This window comes from Bubalus kerabau, chromosome 7, assembly GCF_029407905.1.
Source record: "Bubalus kerabau isolate K-KA32 ecotype Philippines breed swamp buffalo chromosome 7, PCC_UOA_SB_1v2, whole genome shotgun sequence".
Lineage (NCBI taxonomy): Eukaryota > Metazoa > Chordata > Mammalia > Artiodactyla > Bovidae > Bubalus > Bubalus kerabau.
Window position 1 is genome coordinate 93,000,571 of NC_073630.1, and position 22,930 is coordinate 93,023,500.

At 38.6% G+C, this 22,930-nt stretch overlaps 1 protein-coding gene and 1 long non-coding RNA gene across 2 annotated transcripts in view; one reads left to right on the forward strand and one right to left on the reverse strand.

The window, feature by feature from the left end:
- LOC129657275 (uncharacterized) overlaps positions 1 to 19,410 on the reverse strand; it is a 37,587-nt gene extending 18,177 nt beyond the window's left edge. The window contains exon 1 of the long non-coding RNA XR_008716644.1: positions 19,329 to 19,410. This is a non-coding gene — a long non-coding RNA (uncharacterized LOC129657275). The remainder of the gene's footprint in view (positions 1 to 19,328) is intronic.
- Positions 10,268 to 13,938, forward strand: CXCL8 (C-X-C motif chemokine ligand 8). The gene is made up of 4 exons (XM_055587489.1): positions 10,268 to 10,402; positions 11,955 to 12,090; positions 12,364 to 12,447; positions 12,889 to 13,938. The coding sequence occupies exons 1-4, from the start codon at positions 10,339 to 10,341 to the stop codon at positions 12,908 to 12,910; spliced, it is 306 nt and encodes a 101-aa protein (XP_055443464.1). The 5' UTR covers positions 10,268 to 10,338; the 3' UTR covers positions 12,911 to 13,938.
- Positions 19,411 to 22,930: the final 3,520 nt, after the last annotated feature.

Here is a 22,930-nt window from a genome sequence, read left to right on the forward strand (position 1 = left end):
GCATTAGTGTATCAAATTATCATGTTGTACACAAAATTTTAAAAAATATTTATTTATTTTTTGGCTTCATCAGGTCTTAGTTGAAGCACGTAGGATCTTCCCTGTGTCATGTGGGATCTTTTGTTGTGGCCCACAGACTCTCTGGTTGCGGCACACAAGCTCAGTAGTTACAGCATGTGGGCTTAGTTTTTCCTTGACATGTAGGATCTTAGTTCCCTGGTCATAGACTAACCCACGTCCCCTGCATTGCAAGGTGGTTTCTTAATCACTGGACCACCAGGAAAGTCCCTAATTTTTATTTTTATTTTTTTTAAAGAACCTAGTATAATGACTGAAACACAATGAATTTTAATCTATCCCTCACTTCCACCTCCTTACGGCCTGTCTTCTTTGTACTTCCAGCTATTGCCGCCACTCCATGCAAATGTGGATGTAATTGAGGAACTCGCCTTGCAGTTGGAAGACTTTTATTAAGCAAGAATTGTCACAGGAAGAATTTTCCAGGCAAGAATACTGGAGTGGATTTCCATTTCCTTCTCCAAGGAATCTTCCTGACCCAGCGACAAACCTGTGTCTCCTGTCTGGCAGACAAAATTCTTTACCATTGAGCCACCTGGGAAGCCCTAAAACCAAAGATAGTCATTTCTATTCATGTTATTCACTAACATTTCCCAAGCAACTAGAAGAAAGAGCTTGCAATATAGAAGATACTTTAAAAATATCTGTTAAATGGATGAATGAGGTCTCTTTGCATATATTTTCAAGTAATCATCATTAAATTGATGTTTTTGCTTTCCAACAAATCAGATGGACTTCAGGTCCTTCAAAAAATATTTCCGACTCCAACCACATTACTTGTTTCACAATAAATGGTCAACAGTTGCAATTGATCTACGAAGTCATGAGGAAACCTAGTAAGAGGAAATGGTGTCAGGAGACAGGAAGCACTTCCTCTCATTCTTGGAAGGTTGGGGGGATAGTTGTGTGTGTGCTCAGTTGCTCAGTCATGTCTGATTCTTTGAGACCCCATGACTAGCCCACCAGGTTCCTCTGTCCATGGGATTTCCCAAGTAAGAATCCTGGACTGGGTTGCCATTTCCTTCTCCAGGGGATCTTCCTGACCCAGGGATTGATCTCTCGTCCCCTGAGTCTCCTGCATTGCAGGCAGATTCTTCACCTGCTGAGCCATCTCAAAACTCCCTATCCCCGTTACCCCCAATTCTAAGCTCTTTCATCATTAAAATCATTAAGATTTAGGCTCTTCTCAGTTGATGAGAATCTTGCAAGGGACACTTTTTAGTTGACAACATTTAAGGGCAAGTGCAAATTCTCTGCAAGATTTGCAAGATCTCAGGTTTGGGGAACTATCCTCTCCTGGCATAAATGTTCAAGTTTCCCAGGGACAATTCTTCATGTATTGCACATACACTGTGCTTCTTAGAATAAAGCATCAGACAGTAGGGACCATATAGACAAATTTCCTCATTTCACAAATGAAAACCCAAAGCCTTGACAGAAGGAGGAACTTGTTCTTTTATTAGATTAATGTGTCCACCTCCCCTCGCTGAATCAAGTTCCTCTTCTGCAGCTTTCTAACTCCTTTCAGGCAGGAAATGGTGGGAAAAAGAAGGGAAAGATGCTCAAAACAAAGTCTGTGTGACTTACAGACACATGAGAAACTCTGTTGAAATGGCTCAGAATCTCTGGACTTGTTTAGGTTCAAATCCTCCTGATTCTGTCTCCTACTTGCTGGGGTGACCTTTTGCAAATTGCTTAATCTGTTTGAGGCTTGTTTGGCATCTGTTAAATGGGAATATATAATACAGAAATATAGGCTTATTACGACTAATGTGCTATACTAATAATCTATTAATACAATTATTCTTGAATGAGAACTCTCTGCACTCGTTGCTAAGGTCTAAGTAAGTGAAGCTCAGAAAAGAAATGTACCATTTTAACTTTCTCTGTTAACCTTGGCTCTCCAATGTCTGCTTCATTTCTCTTTGGGTCTCTTTAGTGGGTGTTTGCAAGGCCCTGCTTTTCTGACTGGGTGTGTTCTTATCTGTTTCTTCTCTCTTTTACTCATTTTGCTTTTATCTCCAACTTTACAAGCAACGATGTCAGTGGTGCTTTCCAGGTTCACCCCCCACAGCTGGGGGAAAGAAAGTGCATGAAAAGTTCATCCAACGAATTTGGAGTGGACAGTTTTTCCTTTGTTTCAAAACTCCACTAGATTCTGCAGGTGCTGATTTCCTCCTTCCTGGTCTAGGGACCACAAGCAGGGATTTAATTTTGATGAGTAACATGATATGGTCAAGAAAAAGAACACCCTAGATGAGGCAAATTGTAAATTATGTTAGATGAAAAAATAAACAGCTTAGAGACAAAAGGGTCACAAATCTGGAAATCAGATAATGCAGGGCATCAGATTGAGTGGAGATGGATAAAGAAGTTTTATATCCTAATTTTGCATAAATCTGGGGAATTTTGAGAGACTGGCTCACATCTCTAAACCCATACACAATCTGAATTATTTTCTAATTTTGTTTTCTTTTTCTGTGAAAACACATAGATTTTTCTTAAATTCTGTATATATTTGGCAACCTGAAGGGAATTATGAAAGGAATCAACTTTCCTTCTCTATCTTAGCTGCCTTTTGCCCCTGGTGCTCCTTCTTAGCATCAGTTGAAAGCAGCACTCACCATTTTTACTGATTTGGGTTTACTCTTATGGGCAATAAGAAAACTATAGGTCATTCGTATCTTTATTGAATATGAAGATTCTATTTCTCTCTCTCTCATTCTTGTCCTTATCCAATCTCTACCTCTTCTTTTGACAACATCACGAATTTCTTCCTGAGGCCCCTGTCCTGAATGCATGCAGGGACAGCAAGCAGCAGGCAGAAAATATCATTTCTTTTTCAGTTGACTGACTTAAAGACAGTAAACTCAGGATCCTTTCATTATTCTCTAGTGTTTTACCTCCAGTATCCCCTTTATTGGTTTTACTCCTTAGGACTTTTTAACAGAAATCAGTGAATTCCTGAAAATTGCTGACACAACTTTGTACACTTAGGCTTAAGTGGATTTAGTGGTAAGGAGAGGGCATAGAGCTTTCATTACATTTTCAAAGGATTAAGTGGTTAAAATAAGGAAATCAAGACAGTCAATCCTATAGAAAATCAACCCTGAATATTCACTGGAAGAACTGACGCTGAAGCTGAAGCTCCAATACTTTGGCCACCTGATGCGAAAAGCTGGCTCATTGGAAAAGACCCTGATGCTGGGAAAGATTGAGGGCAGGAGCAAAAGAGGGCAACAGAGGATGAAATGGTTGGATAGCATCACTGACTCAATGCACATGAGTTTGAGTAAACTCAGGGAGATAATGAAGTCCAGGGAAGCCTGAAGTGCTGCAGTCCATGGGGTTGCAAAGAGTCAGACATGACTTGGCGACTGAACAACAGGAACTACTGTGATACCCACAAGGGAAGCTAATCTGTTTAGTCTTAGTGTGTTTAAGGTTAATTAGATTAAATCCATGGGTCACCATTCAAGCTCATTCATTGGCTTCTGAAAGTACTGTCTGTGGGGTCTTCTGGATTCTCCAAGGTCTGCGAAACAAAGGCAATGGGAAGAAGGAAGTAGCAGAGCCCTCCATCAGTGGATGCTAAACACTTACAGGCCCTGCATACTGCTCTCCACCCCTCACCCTGCCTCCTATGTACTACCTCTTACCCCAGCCTGGTATCAGCCTATAAGGTGCTGGATGGTTAATTCACCAAAGGGGAAAATTGCTGCCTTGCTGAACTGGATACTCTTTTATCTGTTCACTGTTAAATGAGAGCATAAGCCAGAACTCTAGTTTCCATTCTGGAGTCTTCTGGGTTCATGTGCATAAAGCAGTTGTCCCCGTGGGAGAGCAAAAATAGACAAACATTTTTACTTCCTTTTGTTGATACTGCTCTTGGTGGGAAAACTCTGAGAACTGGGGAATTTTTATTTTCATTGGAGAAACGTTTGTGGAGCACCTGTCTGTTGCAAGCACTGGGCCAGAAGTTGGCACATGGTGTGAACAAAGCAGATGTGGTCTCTGACCTTGTGGAATTTCCAGTCAGGTGAGTCTTATATCAACAATCCCACAGACGGGCTGAGCTCTCTTCAACAGAATCTGACATGGCATTTGGATTTCAATCAAATTGTGTCTTAAATACTTCAGTGATCCCAAAGGGCAAAGTAGGGGAAAGAACTAGTTAAGGTGAAGCTCACATTTTAAAACAAAAATTTCAAAATTAAGTTTTAAGAAAGAGAGCTGTGAGAGAAAAAAATACAGAAACTGCAACATAAGATCTATTTTCTATGTCAACTGCTTTCATCAAATTGCTAAGAGTTTCATCTCAACTTAGTTTTTAAAAAATTCACATATCTATAAAAACAAAAGGTCAAAATTATAAAGAAACTTTTAAAGAAAGAGGGAAAATAGCTATATAAATTTATACCACCTTGAATTGGCATTTTAAAGCTTTTTCTTCCAACTGTCGTTTGACTCAACTGCATGCGTGGGTCTTGGTTACCCCAAGACATAATTAAAACATGCAGAAGTCCAGTCATTTCTAATAGAGCAACTTCCCTTTTTTCCAAGTGATTTCATTTCCTATGTCCTTTCCTTCACACGAAAGAAATACTACTGTCAAATAACATATGATTGTTATTTGAAAGATAGATATTTTATTATAAACACTGGAGTAAATAATCCTAAAACTCTTGTTTCACAAATCTAACAAATAAATGACCACAAGTAAGCAATTCCATTTAACTTTTTTCATATTGAAGACAGGCTGATCTGTCCATAATAAATGTCTGTTTCCACAACCAGCTTCAGGGGGCAGGTATTTTATGTTTATGATCTTGGCATTAACAACATTGTAATTCAAATTGAGTGATATGTATTTAGCATTTGGCTATGGTTCTCTTAAATGGCTTCCTTGGTGACTCACACAGTAAAGAGTCAGCCTGCAATGTAAGAGACCTGGCTTCAATTTCAGGATTGGAAAGATCCCCTGGAGAAGGGAATGGTAACCCACTCCAGTATTCTTGCCTGGGAAATCCCATGGACAGAGGAGCCTAGCAAGCTACAGTCCATGGGTCACAAAGAGTCAGACACGGCTGACTGAATAACAATTTCACTTTATGGTTCTCTTAACCTTGAGAATTGTTGAACTGAGACTAATTTCTTCAAGGGAAGAAAAAAATTCCAGGTGCAAGCTGAGACTTTAGTATGGGCTTTGGGAAAGATGGTTCAGATTTAACAGTAGCAGATGCAATACCAGAGTAGCATTAGCTTGCTCAAAGTCTCTTGGTTAATCAGTGGGGGAAATAGTCAAACCCAATTTCATCTCACTTCAGAATCCATGTTCTTTTCACCACATTCTGCTTTATTTTATGAATACAACTTAGTTTAGGCATACAAAAAAGCCCTAATTCTAAAATACCTATTTGAAGTGGGAGTAGGGTGAAGAGTGTGGGTGGGACATAAAGGTTTAACACATCAAAAAGACATTCAGCTTTCCTGTGAGGAGCTGGATGAAAGAAGAGTTACTTGTCAAGGTGGAAAAAGTACATGCCCATCTTTGTCTTGCTTGGCTCTTTGTTTAGCTCTTCCCTTTCTTGGATGATGGACTTGGTCCCATGGTTATGGTGAAGATCTCTGGAGGCTCTTTGTTATGTGCTGGGTGGAACTTACATAAACAGATCAATGGTCAGGAGTCCCATGAACTCTGCATTCATTACTGCTGCTGCTGCTGCTAAGTCACTTCAGTCGTGTTCGACTCTGTGCAACCCCATAGACGGCAGCCCACCAGGCTCCCCCATCCCTGGGATTCTCCAGGCAAGAACACTGGAGTGGGTTGCCATTTCCTTCTCCAATGCATGAAAGTGAAAAGTGAAAGTGAAGTCACTCAGTCCTGTCTGACTCTTTGTGACTCCATGGACTGCAGCCTACCAGGCTCCTCCACCCATGGGATTTTCCAGGCAAGAGTACTGGAGTGGGGTGCCATTGCCTTCTCCGGCATTCATTCCTAGAGGATGACAAAATGTCACTTGTATTTATGTGCAGCTTTTCTCTTCTTTAAAATTTTTCACTTTGCTCTATTTTGAAGCAGTATTTCCTCAAACAAGCTAGCCTTCAAACAAGGAGCCTCTTCCTCCCTATTTGATCCAATTTAGACCTTCTACTTACTATGTAGTGGCTCATAGAGTTACCTTTACAGAAGGGGGAAAAGACCAGAATTATGCCCCATCTAGTCACTTTTTCTTTGTCCATCCTTGTCTCTGATAGATGGACTGAGGACATAATGTATCCAGGTTACACTTTGAGAGATCACCAACATTTGCAAAGATGTCCTTTTGTTTTATAAATGAATGCTCCATTCTGAGGAAAGTGTAAGCATGTGTGCTAAGTTGCTTCAGTCATGTTTGACTCTTTGTGATCCCATGGACTGTAGCCCATCAGGCTCCTCTGTCCATGGAATTCTCCAGGCAAGAATTCTGGAGTGGGTAGCCATTCCCTGCTCTAGGGGATCTTCCTGACCCAGGGATTGAACCTGGGTCTCCTGAATTGCAGGCAGATTCCTTACTGTCTGAGCCACCAGGGAAGCCCTGTCTTAGTGGTACTGCTGGTAAAATTGGGTCCTAATGATGATGCACAGAACCAGTCACCTCAGGGTCCTTCCATATGAGAACATTTCCTTGCTGAAGAAATCAGCATTACTGAAGCAAAGAGACTGTGAATTTTCTTTAAAATCCAAGTTGTTCTTACATATCTGGCCCCAACTTTTCCTTTCCTCACTCCATAAATGTTTTATATACTATGCTCACCGATTTCAGGAACCCAACTGGGCCATATTGTCTTATATCTCATTACCTTGTATTTGCTTTTGCCTCCACTAGCAAAGCAGTCACCCTTTCTCCCCACTCTGTTTGTCTTATTCCTACTCATCACCAATACTGGGTCACGGTTTCAAAGATGTTTCTTCAGACAACTCCATTCATTAAAACTGCATCAGAGTTCCCATTTGTTTGCTCTCTGAGCTTCCTATAGTTATCTATATTGTAATAGTCATTCACTGTATTGTACTTGCTTATGTAGCCAGTTGGCCATATTCTACATTAGACCACAGACTCCTCAAAGTCACAGACTATATCTTATTTACAAAATAGTCACATCTCCTACTACAAGACTGGCATTAGCAGGTAATCAATATATATTAAATAAATAAGGGAACAATCAAGTTCCTAAAATAGTAGGCTTAAAAACAGTAAAGATTGCATTGCTACAGAAGTTGATGTAAGGTTCTATTTTGTCTTCTAGTCTTATGTCAGTTGGGGGAAGAAAAGAGAAACATGGTTGTTCAGAAATCTAATAACCTCTTTGGAAAGCCCTCAAACACGGCATTACTATTCCACACACACACTTGTGTGGACAAGCTCATTGCTCTATCAAGCTTCCTGGGAAAGAAGGAAGGTGTTGAATCAAGCTGCATTCTTTATAAGCTATGTACTTGCCCAGAGGTGGACAGATTTCCCTACTGTATCCTCCCTTCCTTAGGGTTCTCTTCCCAAGGAAGTCTAAACTAATCAAGACTCATGAGGGATGAAGAAATGTCATTGAGTCATACAAAGGTGGTTTTGTGTCCCAGGGTTCTGAAGAAAAGTCGTTTCAACTCCCTTTTTTAAATGTGCTTTTAGACCAGGACCAGAACTATCAGCTCCACTAATACTTAGATATATGAATATGGAGATGTTATTGAGTTTCCTCATGAGCAAAATGAGGACATTATTACTTTTCCTATTGTGATTAAAACACATACACACAGTCTCTGGTATCAAGCAAATAGAAGTGATACTTAAGGTAGTTGGGGTCACTAAACAAAACTTTCTGCAATGGAAGTTTTCTCCCCAAACCATAAATGTTCCCATTCTGAAATATCATTACTCTTGGTCTAATTTTCAACAACTCTTTATCAAAAAATTTAATTTAAATCCTATATAAATATTTAAACTAGTTATTTCTTCAAGTATTCTGGAATTCCATAGATATTAAGACTCTGTACTCCAGATTTTCAATCTGAAGTGGTCACTTGCTCTCTAATACAAATAGATTTTGATCTCAAGCTTTACATTCTAGTAAATTATAACTCACACTGATGTTGTCTCTATTGCATTATATACTGTAATCTGATTCAGCTTGGTATTTCAAAAGCCAATCTTTCATCAAGATATTTTAAGTCAAATAAGATTTTTTAGGAAATAATGTTTTGGTAAATATCTTTGTAGTCTGAAAGTCTATCATTTGACAAAAATGAGAAATACAAACCAGGTCTCTTGGGGTAGATGGGAATTTACCAGTTTAGAAGTTAAGCCAGGTAGTTTACATAAATTTACTTTATGAGACAAGTGGATGTTATTAACTCATTTTATAAATAGAGAAAACTAAGATCATGGCATCCGGTCCCATCACTTCGTGGCAAACAGATGGGGAAACAGTGGAAACAGTGGCTGACTTTCTTTTTCTGGGCTCCAAAATCACTGCAGATGGTGATTGCAGCCATGAAATTAAAAGACACTCCTTGGAAGGAAAGTTATGACCAACCTAGACAGCATATTAAAAAGCAGAGACATTACTTTGCCAACAAAGGTCTGTGTAGTCAAGGCTATGGTTTTTCCAGAGGTCATGTATGGATGTGAGAGTTGGACTATAAAGAAAGCTGAGCGCCGAAAAATTGATGCTTTTGAACTGTGGTGTTGGAGAAGACTCTTGAGAGTCCCGTGGATTGCAAGGAGATCCAACCAGTCCATTCTAAAGCAGATCAGCCCTGGGTGTTCATTGGAAAGACTGATGCTAAAGCTGAAACTCCAATACTTTGGCCACCTGATGCAAAGAGCTGACTCACTTGAAAAGACCCTGATGCTGGGCAAGATTGAGGGCAGGAGGAGAAGGGGATGATAGAGGATGAGATGGCTGGATGGCATCACTGACTCAACAGACATGGGTTTGGGTGGACTTCAGGAGTTGGGGATGGATAGGGAGGCCTGGTGTGCTGTGGTTCATGGGGTCGCAAAGAGTCGGACATGACTGAGTGACTGAACTGAACTGAACTGATAAATAACAGAAACTGGAACTCAGAAAGTTTAAAAGCTACACAAAAGTAGGTGATCCCGGGTTTAAACCCAGATGCTCTTTCCACTAAGCATATACTGCTTACCTTTCCATTATACATCACCTCATCCCACCCCAACCAAGTAACTCCTTTTGAACCACATCCTGGAACATAAACAATTCTTTGTTTTACCACCTGAGAGTCTTTCAACAGTGTCCCTATCTTGAAGGTGTTCTCTTTCATCCTTCTCTGTTAGAGTCCTCCATACTTCAATACCCTGCTCTATATACTTATGGAAAATTCTGCCCTTGTGCTCTTGTTGGAATAAATATCTTGGTACCACTTGTCTGTTCTGTAATATATCCTGGTTCTTATATTGCTTTCTTCTTCCGATAGACCATATACTTTAAAAACAAGTACTTAGTCTTATTTGTCTCCAGATTCCCACATTACTCAGAAGTTATTCAATAAATATTTGTGGAACTGATAAATATTTGTGAAAGATATTGTCTTTTGTTCTGTAAACACATATTAGAAAACCAAATCTTTTGAAAAAGTTGTAACATGCTCCTTGAGAGCAGTAATTGTTCCTGGCAACTTTCCAAAATGCTTAGAAATGGACTTCTTATAAATTGTGTCCCCATTAAAAGTGGTTGACTAGGTTGCCTTATCTATCATTACAGCACATATAATTTACCTGAAGAAATGATGGTGCCATAAAAGAACAATCACAAATGACCTTACTCCAACAGCTGCCAGATGGGATCATGATAAAGTTCTCAAATAAAAAGGACTACCATTGACAATAATATATCAAACTGAGAAACTTGACTATTAAAAAAATATTTTAAAATGTTTTAAAAGAAACATGGTTTTAAACAAAAGCAATAGAATTATTTGAAAGATCAAAGAAAGCTTGGGTCACACAGAAAATTTGATAAGAAACCAATCACTAGAGGAGTCAGATGACTCAGATGTGCTCTCAAAGGGCGGATGGTTGCATATTGTGGAATTTCCTCTGACATGATGCAAGCATGATGGTGCACTTGTTCCCTATTCTTACGATGATATAAAAAGCCACAGGAGTTCTCTGCCCAACAGAAGTCCTCTGGGACAGCAGAACTCACAAGCATCTAGAACGAGAGCCAGAAGAAACCTGACAAAAAGCCTCTTGTTCAAATATGACTTCCAAGCTGGCTGTTGCTCTCTTGGCAGCTTTCCTGCTCTCTGCAGCTCTGTGTGAAGGTAAGCACATCCTTCTAATCTACAGAAGTTTCCTGTGTCTAAATGTGATGCTCAGATAGCAAGATTATCCTTCATGCCTGGATAACAAGCCTCCTTTTTATTCAGCAAGAGAAAACCATCTTTGCAGTCATTTACTGTTAAATTGAAGTTTTCATTTTTTAGGTGGTATCGATATATTTAGAAAGTTTGATTTATATAAACATTCTGTTCCTATCATCATTCATACTCTGTAGTATACAAATAATTAACATAAATCTATAATTTACAGTATATTTTATTGGAGGCCACATTTACCCAAATTATCTGTTAATATTGAGTAAGGTAACTCAGGTTATTTTACTCCATGTACTATTTAATTGACGAGCTTCAGGCAACTATCAATTGCTCTTTGGCCTAAAGACAGATTATAAACCTTATTGGGATCCCTCTTAAGAAATACAGTTAAGAATGTTTGGGCTTCCCTGATAGCTCAGTTGGTAAAGAATCCACCTGCAATGCAGGAGGCTCTGGTTCTATTCCTGGGTCAAGAAGATCCACTGGAGAAGGGACAGGCTACCCATTCCAGTATTTTTGCTCTTCCCTTGTGGCTCAGCTGGTAAAGAATCCGCCTACAATGTGGGTAGACCTGGGTTTGATCCCTGGATTGGGAAGATCCCATGGAGAAGGAAAAAGTTACCCACTCCAGTAATCTGGCCTGGAGAATTCTATATTTCATAAGAGGGATCCCAATAAAGTTTATAATCTGTCTTTAAGCCCTCTTATGAAATACAGTTTAGGATGTTTATGGCATATACCATAAACATTATACATGGTATACGGCATATGTATATGTTTTTAAATGTTAAGGATTTTATTAAGATAGAGTACAATCTCTGGGTAACTCACATATATTTCTATTAATTCCTCCTGAAGGCAGTTTCCCTTTTGGTGAATCTTAGTTTGCTTGCCCGGAGAAGGCAATGGCACCCCACTCCAGTACTCTTGCCTGGAAAATCCCATGGATGGAGGAGCCTGGTGGGCTGCAGTCCATGGGGTCGCTAAGAGTCAGGCACGACTTCACTTTCACTTTCACTTTTCACTTTCATGCATTGGAGAAGGAAATGGCAACCCACTCCAGTGTTCTTGCCTGGAGAATCCCAGGGATGGGGGAGCCTGGTGGGCTGCCTTCTATTGGGTCGCACAGAATTGGACACGACTGAAGTGACTTAGCAGCAGCAGCAGTTTGCTTGCCATTAATAACACCGTGGTATCACAGAGGATTATGCAGTGTTGAGGAGGAGAAAATGTACCATGAGGATGTCAACATTCTCCAAAGACAACTCTAAGTCTTTATACCATTCAATGTTGTTAGGAATGATTCTTTTTAAAACAAAGAGAAAAACTGAAGTCAGAGCCTGAGAGAATATCCAGCCATCGATTTCAGGGATAAGTTTGCTGAAGATGTGATGTTTACCAAACAGATACTCACCAAATGATCACATTGGAATTAATAAGCATGAAGCAAGCCAAGCTGTGCTTATGGATGAAATAAATTCTTAATTTTTTTCCACAGCTGCAGTTCTGTCAAGGATGAGTACAGAACTTCGATGCCAATGCATAAAAACACATTCCACACCTTTCCACCCCAAATTTATCAAAGAATTGAGAGTTATCGAGAGTGGGCCACACTGTGAAAATTCAGAAATCATGTAAGTAATTTCAAAAGTGATTATTTTACTTTAGTCAGCCTAGAATTGAGACGTGGAAGAATCCAGCAAAGTTCTAGGTACTGGGAATACATAGTGAGAAAAATAGAAAGGAAAAATTCTTTGTCTCCATGGCATTTAATATGGGACTCTAATAGCTAAAAATTAGTTTGGACTTCCATTTTATGCCTGTACTCAAGGAACCATGACTTGAATGGCAAGGTGGTGTTTGAAGCCCATGAAATATTGATTTTAATCATATCTCTCTCATTTCAGTGTTAAGCTTACCAATGGAAAAGAGGTCTGCTTAAACCCCAAGGAAAAGTGGGTGCAGAAGGTTGTGCAAGTATTTGTGAAGAGGTAAATTTTTCTTGAATTTATATTCTTCATTTATCCTGTGACATTTACTCCAAAAGTCAGCCTTTACATTTTCTGCTGCTGCTGAAAATTATTTTCTTTTAAGTAGTTGCTTCTTTGATTAAAAAAAAAAAATAGCAGCAATAGTGTGTTTGTTGTACTCGTGACTGGGAGATCATATATCTCAGTTTGTCCAGAGAAGTGTGTGTATATGCCTGTGCCTTCTGTCATTGGTAGAGCTCCCTATAAATCTCAGAAATATTCTGGTTTAGATAACTTATCTGATCTCTCTATCTGTAGCTGAAAATATAGAGCATTTCTAACACATGAATATCTAAGATTCTCTTAATTTTTATATTAAGTGTATTTTTAGGAACCATACCTTTCTCCTTATTAGAACATTGCTAATTTTTAAACTTTTTGTTTTCTTTTATTTATTTTCAGAGCTGAGAAGCAAGATCCATGAAAAAGAAAAAACAACCCCAAATCCTTTTTCCATTGCTTCCAAGAATTCCTCAGTAAAGATGCCAAAGAAACTTCAAAACAAATCTACTTCAGTGCCTCATGTACTGTGTGGGTCTGGTGTAGGGTTGTCAGATAAAATACAGGATGTCCAGTTATATTTGAATATTAAGTAAAACGAATATTTTTTCAGTGTCGCATGTACATTGTTCCATGTAGGACACGCTTATATTTTAGAAATTATTCATTGTATACTGTAAATTCCAATCGATCTGGAAATCCTGCTTTTTTGTTCTCAGTTTTTGTTAATCTTGCAACCCTAGTCTGCTGGCCAGGATTCCCGAGTGCCTGTTCAACTGCGCCTTGGTTTCTTTATTCCTAAACTGGAGAAAAAATCTCAGCCATCTTTTTACCTCACAGAGTAGTGAGGACATGTGGAAGCACTTTAACTTTTATTTGGTCATGTAAATTATTTTCAAGTGTAACTTATTTACCTATTTATATATTTATTTAAGTCTCAAATACAATAATGTTTGTGCATGAATTTGGAGAAATGGGAAAGAAGCATTGTTGATAAATAGTATAATGATGATAGTAAATTTATACTTATTTTATATATTAAGTAATGTTTTGATCAAGATTGTTATATTGTAATCATAGTTACCAGATTAGCAAATGAAAAGACACAAACAGAAAGGACTCTTAGTCAATTTTTCTTTCAGATAAACAATGGATAGCGTTTAGTATATAAATACATAATTATTTATCTGAAACTTTAATTGAACTGGAAGTCCTACTTTTGAGATGCCTGGCCTAGTCTTGCCCTTATTACACAATGATGTGTTGAATCATGTGAATCCTGAGACTATCTTTCCTACATCTGTAAAAATTTACTAGGCAATATGAATTAAGTAATTTTTTGTATTATTTATTTATTTATTCTGAACAATTAGAATCTCATACTTTAAATTATTGTGTATTTGAACATAAACTTTATTTTTTACTTTAAGATGCTTTTATATGTTCACAGTTCTTTCTACTGGTTTTGATAGTATGAAAATATGAATATAACTATAAGACATTTAAAATAAAATTCATTGTCAGAGTCATCAGGAGTTTGTCTTCATTTTTATTTGGTAATTTTAAGATTTGTTGCTTTATTCATTTATATTAAAAAATCATGTTTCAATTTAAAAAACATAAATACTTACCCTTAATATTTTATATATTATGTGGGAAATATATTTGCAGATAAACATAACTCCTTTCCAGAGATAGATTACAATCAGTAGTCTTTTCCATAGAATGATGGAAATTTTCTCAACTTCCCACTGTATACCATTTTACTAAATGAAGGTGACTTCAGATTTTCAACAGATAACCTAGGTGTCTGTACAGCTTGACACAACGGGACACTCAATGAAAGAAGGAAGAGGGCACTCATTATAAAGCACTTCTCAGCTAATTGAGGAAAACTGATACATATGAGACAAAGAAATTTAAAATATAATTAAAGACCGAGCATATTTGAAAACAAACAAAACTCTTAAAAATAAAACCACAATCTAACAAAATAAAACTCAGTCGATAAGTTTTATAACAGACTAGACACAGCTGCAAAGAAAATTGGAGATCAGAAATAAACCCAAAGACTTTATCTGGAATTTAAAGAGATACAAAGAGCTATAAAGAGGTAGTAAATTAGAAAAGTGAAAAGAAAGACATAGAAGAATCAGGGATAAAGACTTATTGATGTCCAGTTGGATTTTTACAAGCAGATGAGAGAGCAAAGGGTCAACATTTAAAGTGAATGGTTGAAAATTTCCCAGAAGTTATACAATAAAAACAACAATCAGTTTTAAGAAGTCCAACTTGGCAATTCTTAACTCTACATTTCTAGTCAAAAAACAAGGACCTTAGAACTTTAATGTTTATCCAACTCCCAGCACATTTACTAGAGCCAGACATCCTGGAATGTGAAGTCAAGTGGGCCTTAGAAAGCATCACTACGAACAAAGCTAGTGGAGGTGATGGAATTACAGTTGAGCTATTTCAAATCCTAAAAGATGATGCTGTGAAAGTGCTGCACTCAATATGCCAGAAAATTTGGAAAACTCAGCAGTGGCCACAGGACTGGAAAAGGTCAGTTTTCATTTCAATACCAAAGAAAGGCAATGCCAAAGAATGCCCAAACTACCACACAATTGCACTCATCTCACACGCTAGTAAAGTAATGCTCAAAATTCTCCAAGCCAGGCTTCAACAATACGTGAACCATGAACTTCCAGATGTTCAAGCTGGATTTAGAAAAGGAGGGAACCAGAGATCAAATTGCCAACATCCGTTGGATCAGTGAAAAAGCAAGAGAGTTCCAGAAAAACATCTATTTCTGCTTTATTGACTATGCCAAAGCCTTTGACTGTGTGGATCACAATACATTGTGGAAAATTCTGAAAGAGATGGGAATACCAGACCACCTGACCTGCCTCTTGAGAAACCTATATGCAGGTCAGGAAGCAACAGTTAGAAGTGGACATGGAACAACAGACTGGTTCCAAATTTTGGAAGGAGTATGTCAAGGCTATATACTGCCACCCTGCTTATTTAACTTCTATGCAGAGTACATCATGAGAAATGCTGGGCTGGATGAAGCACATGCTGGAATCAAGATTGCCAGGAGAAATATCAATAACCTCAGATATGCAGATGACACCACCCTTATGGCAGAAAGTGAAGAGGAACTAAAGAGCCCTTGATGAAAGTGAAAGAGGAGAGTGAAAAAGTTGTCTTAAAGCTCAACATTCAGAAAACTAAGATCATGGCATCCAGTCCCATCACTTCTTGGCAAATAGATGGGGAAAGAGTGAGAGACTTTATCTTGGGCTCCAAAATCACTGCAGATGGTGACTGCAGCCATGAAATTAAGACACTTACTCCTTGGAAGGAAAGTTATGACCAACCTAGACAGCATATTAAAAAGCAGAGACATTTCTTTGCCAACAAAGGTCTGTCTAGTCAAGGCTATGGTTTTTTTTTCAGTAGTCATGTATGGATGTGAGAGTTGGACTATAAAGAAAGCTGAGCGCTGAAGAATTGATGCTTTTGAACTGTGGTGTTGGAGAAGACTCTTGAGAGTCCCTTGGACTGCAAGGAGATCCAACCAGTCCATCCTAAAGGAGATCAGTCCTGGGTGTTCATTGGAAGGACTGATATTGAAGCTGAAATTCCAATACTTTGGCCACCTGATGAGAAGAGCTGACTCATTTGAAAAGACCCTGATGCTGGGAAAGAATGAAGGCAGAAGGAGAAGAGTATAACAGAGGATGAAATGGTTGGATGGCATCACCAGCTCAATGAGCATGAGTTTGAGTAAACTCCAGGAGTTGATGATGGACAGGGAGGCCTGGGGTGTTGCAGTCCATGGGGTCACAAAGAGGCAGGCATGGCTGAGTGACTGAACTGAACTAAGCACATTTACTATTGATGTGGTTATCTTAAGTCCACTTTTTTTTTTTAATTATAGAAAAGCTACACATTTTAGGGTGAGGAAAATTCCTCTATTAATTTTTCATTTGTTAGTTCATATTGAAGTCCAATTTTCCTATGTTGTTTAGCTCCTTTCAATCACCCTAGATACATGCAACTGCCATTTTCTCTCTGAGTCAACATTATCAACACGGTGGAGCAAAGCTCATTCTATTTTCTAATTCCCAAGCCACATTAACACAAAAGTATGCAGCATAATAGAATGTTTTTAGTTAATTAATTTTTTATTGAAGGATAATTGCCTTACAGAATTTTTCTGTTTTCTGTCAAACCTCAACATGAATCAGCCATAGGTATACACATATCCCCTCCCTTTTGAACTTCCCTCCCATCTCCCTCCCCATCTCACCCCTATAGGTTGGTCAGAGCCCCTGTTTGAGTTTCTTGAGCCATACAGCAAATTCTCCTTGGCTATCTATTTTACATATGGTATTCTAAGTTTCCATGTTACTCTTTGCACACATCTCACCCTTTCCTCCCCTCTCCCCATGTCCATGAGTTTGTTCTCCATGTCTGTTTCTCCACTGCTGCCTTGTAAATAAATTCTTCTGTACCATTTTTCTAGATTCCGTGTATATAGAATTTTTGAGAGTGATGCACAAGCTGGAAGGAACTGAAAATTCAATGCCTGTAGTTTCTGTTCTTAGAAACACGGTTTCCCTCTGGAAGTAAACTCTCCCTGCCTGTTGATCTTTACCAGCCCTGCTGTGGGGCCTCTTCTTCCTCAGAGTTCTGCTTAAATTTCATGTCCAGTACTCTTCTCTTCAGACCCCAATTGGATTTTTAGAACTCCCTTGTCCTACCCACCTTTGTAGTCATCTTGTGGATCTCATACATAGTGAATATAACAGATAACAAATTATTTTAATAAAATGATGGGAGAGATATAGGATTCTTTCAGAAGCAGGTAGCAAGGAGTTATCTAACCTAGGTAGTCTTTCCTGAGAAAATCTAAAATCTGAAAGATGAGTAGGGGTTAGCCACACAAAGGGAAGAAGACTATGTGGGAAGACTGGTCTAGAAGACAAGGGAGAAGTAATTTGTGTGATTTGAGAAGTGCAAGAATTTGGGGGTGAGTGGATTTTGGCATGAAACAGAACAAATTTTAACGGATAAAGCTGTGCTAAATGGACTATGGAAAGGTCTAAAGGGCTAAGATATGGAACTGAAAAATTCTAATGGATTCCATTACCTTCATTTTAAATGGTAAGCTGCTGCTGCTGCTGCTGCTAAGTTGCTTCAGTTGTGTCAGACTCTGCGACCCCATAGACTGAAGCCCACCAAGCTCCCCCGTCCTTGGGATTCCCCAGGCAAGAACATGGGAGCGGGTTGCCATTTCCCTCTCCGATGCATGGAAGTGAAAAGTGAAAGTGAAGTCGCTGACTCATGTCCTACCCGACCCTTAAAGACCCCATGGACTGCAGCCCACCTAGCTCCTCAGTCCATGGGATTCTCCAGGCAAGAGTACTGGAATGGGTTGCCATTTCCTTCTCCAGGGATCTTCCCGACCTAGGGATCGAACCCGGGTCTCCCGTATTCCAGGCAGACGTTTTAACCTCTGAGCCACCAGGGAGCCCATACTGTAGTCTTCAAAAATATTAGTAATGTTCTGTTTGTTAACCTGGCTGATAAGCACAAGATTGTTCCTTTTATTTTTTGTTATTTTACATAGTTATACACCTTTACTCTGTATGGTATACTCACAAAAAATATTTTGCAAAGTTAGAAAAAAAAATATCCCATGCATTTAATCCATGTGTGTGGATTAGAAATTACAAATCAAGATTTTCCAAGTAAGAAATACAAATGTAAATACAGAGGTACACACAATTAAAAAAATATGGAGAGATAAAGTGTTCACCTTAACACTGAATTAAGTGCAAAATACTGTAACACATATATTGTACATCCAACCTGCAAATCAAGTAATTTTCATAATTGCCCTTTTTTGCATTAGAAAATAGATTCATAGTTTGAAGTCACCTAAGCAAAATTTTTCATTCAAGGTTTTAGTAAGTAATTAGATAACTATTAGATACTGTAAAATGTCTATTTTGCATCCAGGCTATGTTTGAAAACTTCAGAAGAAAGGATGCAAAACTTAATGTTTTGATTTTTGTTTGTGGTAGTAACATAACTTTAAAAATTGCCTAAGATTGTATTAACCCTACAATAACGAAAAAAAGCTTAGATAGTGATTTCTCCATTACCCACTTCAAAAAATGGTCAGACAGCAATTACCCCAAGTTTGGTAACCATCTGCTGAATTTGCAGAGCAGAGATCAGACAACAAATGGGGAATTTTCCCATGTAACAGAGTAAATAGTAGGCTTATTACTTCCCGCAAGAATTACAGATGGAGCAACCAGAAATTCTCCAAAAGATTACCTAAGGGTCAAAGAACCCAACTCCTGATGAGCAGAGAAAGATAGTTTTATATACTCTTTGCATTTCCATAAATAAAAATCATGTTGGATAAATGTTATTGTTTCAAGACTTTTAAACCTTATATGGTTAAAATGATAGATGGACTTAAAATCATAACATGTAAAATTGGGAAGCATTCATAGATACTTCCACTCAAAGTTTTCTTCAGATTTTATCTAGAGGAATATTCCAATAGGTTTGTAAAAGATCGTGGTACTAGTGCTAAAGATAAGCTTTTAATGTGTCTTGTGATTCTATTTCATAGGGCATGGTTTAGCTCACATCTTAAACATGTTCTGATTTGATCGTTTCCACTGTCTGCATCCTAAATTAATCATCTGGCATTCATCCCATGCTTTTAAAAATACCTTCACATTTACATTTTCAGTGTTTCCCTAAATAACAAGTTTATGGGAAAACATTCTAAACATAGATTTAGATTTACTTACTTTCTAGATTTACTTCCTTATGCTTCCACAGGTATTCACCATGCCCCCATACAGGAATCCTTTGTGTGTTAGTTACTCAGTCATGTCTGACTCTTCGCAGCCCTATGTACTATAGCCTGCCAGGCTCCTCTGTCCATAGGATTCTCCAGGCAAGAATACTGGAGTGCATTGCCATGCCCTTCTTCAGTGGATCTTCCTGACTCAGGGATCGAACCCAGGACTCCTGCATTGCAGGCAGATTCTTTACCATCTGAGCCACCAGGGAAGCCCATGTTTTCTTCTCATTTTAGAGATCTCTAACAACCTCATCATGGCATGTGAATCATCCCCCCATCAACTATCCACACTTGTTTCATTCTTCTCTAGTATATGCCAGCCATGTCAGTAAACAGCTTGTTACAAAATGTTTTTAAGTGAAATGTTATTATTCTGACTCGATGGACGTGAGTCTCAGTGAACTCCGGGAGTTGGTGATGGACAGGGAGGCCTGGCGTGCTGCGATTCATGGGGTCGCAAAGAGTCGGACACGACTGAGCGACTGATCTGATCTGATTACTCCTTCTATTTACAATTATATTTTTGTTATTCACTTGCTAAGTCTTGTCCAACTCTTCATGATCTCGTGACTACAGCATGCCAGGCTCATCTGTCCTCCACTATCTCCCAAAGTTTGCTCAAATTCATATCCATTGAGTCAGTGATGCTCTTTAATCATCTCATCCTCTGCTACCCAATTCTCCTTTTGCCTTCAATAATTCCCAGCATCAGTCTTTCCCAGTGAGTTGGGTTTTTGGCGCCAAAGTATTAGAGCTTTAGCAACAGTCCTTTCAATGAATATTTAGGGTTTATTTCTTTCATAATTGACTGGTTTGATCTCCTTGCTGTCAAGGGACTCTCAAGAGTCTTCTCCAGTACCATAATTCTAAAGCATCACTTCTTCAGTGCTCAGCCTTCTTTATGGTCCAACTCTTATGGTTGTACATTTATTATTGTTCAGTCACTCAGTTGTGTCTGACTCTTTGCGACCCCATGCACTCCTGGCTTCCCTATTCTTCACCATCTCCTGGAGCTTGCTCAGACCCATGTCCACTGAGTCGGTGATGCCATCCAACAACCTCTTCTCTGTCATTCCCTTCTTCTCCTGCCTTCAATCTTTCCCAACATCAGGGTCTTTTCCAATGGATGAATCAGCTCTTTGCATCAGGTGGCCAAAGTATCCAAACTTCAACATCAGTCCTTCCAATGAATATTCAGGATTGATTTCCTTTAGAATCGACCATAAATAGATACTGGAGAAACCGTAGCTTTGACTAGATGGACCTTTGTCAACAATGATGTCCCTGCTTTTTAATACTCTGTCTAGGTTTGTCATAGCTTTCCTTCCATCAAATTATATACTTCGATTTTTTAAAAAAATCTCATGGTTACAAAATCCTCCTGTAAAGCTTGAGTGAGGCCCCTGTGCTAATATGAAAAGACTTCTCCTTGTTCCTTGTTTAGCACTATATTTTATTTCTGAAGGAATTTTTTTCATTTTCCCAGCTGAATACAATTCTTTTTTGTTTTGTCTCAAAAGCTATGACAAACCTAGACAGCATATTAAAAAGCAGAGACATTACTTTGCCAACAAAGTCCGTACAGTTAAAGTTATGGTATTTCCAGTAGTCATGTATGGATGTGAGAGTTGGACCATGAAGAAAGGTGGGTGCCCAAGAATTGGTGCTTTTGAACTGTGGTATTAGAAAGGCTCTTGACAGTCCCTTGGACTGCAAGGAGATCGAACCAGTCAATCCTAAAGGAATCAATCCTGAATATTTATTATACTATACCATTTTTATACTTGCTTTATAAGCCCATTTTTATAATATGGGCTTCTCTGGTGGCTCAGATGGTAAGGAATATGCCTGCAATATGGGAGACACAGGTATGATCCCCGAGTTGGGAAGATCCCCTGGAGGAGGGCATGGCAACCCACTCTAATATTCTTGCCTGAAGAATCGCATGGACAGAGGAGCCTGTCAGGCTACAGTACGTGGGGTTGCAAAGAACTGAACACAACTGAGGGACTAATCCTTTATGCATGATATAATACATCAGTTTCTCCAGATTTAGCTTTTGAAATTTTGACATCTGAAAATATCCATGGTCAGAGAGGGTATGGATTGACAGTTCTGATACTGTTACATTGGTACCTGAACAATTTACTTGAATAGTTAAGTTAATGGATGACTGATAATGGGAGCCAGGTTCCTCACTGTTACAGTGGAAATTTTCAGATAAGCTAAAAGGAAGAGAATAACATCATCCGTGTAGTAATGAATTAAAGTTGGAGAAATCAGTATGAATTCATGTTTAACTTAATATATTATAGATACAGGTGGCTACATATAGAAGAACTTACAGTTATGTGTACACAGATGGGTTAGTAAACACGTTTCCTTCCTTTATTGGCTGAAAGAATCTAGAAGCACTGATGCTCTAGTAACAGCAACTGAACACTGAGATCTTGGTTACTAAAACCATTTCCCAATACAATGGACCAAAGGTCCTTGCTCATAGGCCTGGAAAGGAAGTATACAAGATGAGCCTTGAGCATCTTCTAGCATCAGAGAATAAGGCAATGCCTTTCTCCAAAAAAAAAAATATCTGATAAAGCTATGTCAAAAGGTAACAGGAGCCAACTGACAGCTGGAACAATGCTCAAACCAGAGCAAACTGAGAACAAAATTAAGTGGTATATTATAACCCCAAGCATAAAGCAACTATTCATGAGTCCATACTGTTATAAATGGTTGAGTAAATAAAAAATGGAGGAGACAAACCTCTCGTGACGAATTCCAAAGAATTTATATAGACATTTCTTCCCCAAGGAGGTGATAAATAACTATGATTTTCTGAAGCGTTATCAGCACATAGTGACTTGGTTTCAAAAATGCAACATGAAAGGCGGGGAAAAAGAATAAGTTTAGAGTAGAGTAATCTAAAAGTACCACGTCAACCAAAGTCAACAGCAACAGTGATAAAGCATATTGATAAAATGCAGTGGTGTAGGGAAAATGGCACTTTACTTCTGTGGTCTTCCTCCGAAAACCCCCTGAACTCTATCTAATTATGAGAAAAACAGACAATTCTGACAGAGAAGCATTCCACAGAATACTTGATTAGTGCTCCTCAAAGCTATCAAGGTCATCATAAAGGAAATTCTGAGAAACTGTTACATCTAAGGGGAGCCTAGGAAGACATGACAGCTAAATGTAATGTTTCCTGGATTGATCCTAGAACATAAAAGGACATTCGGTAAAATAAATCTATGAAAGCATGAGTAAAGTATAGACTTTGGTTAATATTAATTGTCTTAGTTCAGGCTGCTATAAGAGAGTACCATGGATTTGGTAGTTTATAAAAAACAAACATTTATTTCTGACCGTTCTAGGGGCTAGAAATCTGGGCAGCATGATGGGGTTCTAGTGAGGACCTTCCTTCTCTTTGCAGTCTGACTACTTTTGTTTGTATTCTCACATGGCAGGAAGCAAAGAGCCTGAGCAAGCTCTTTTCATGAGGGTAATCTTAACCCCCATTCTAGAGGCTTCTACTCTGACACC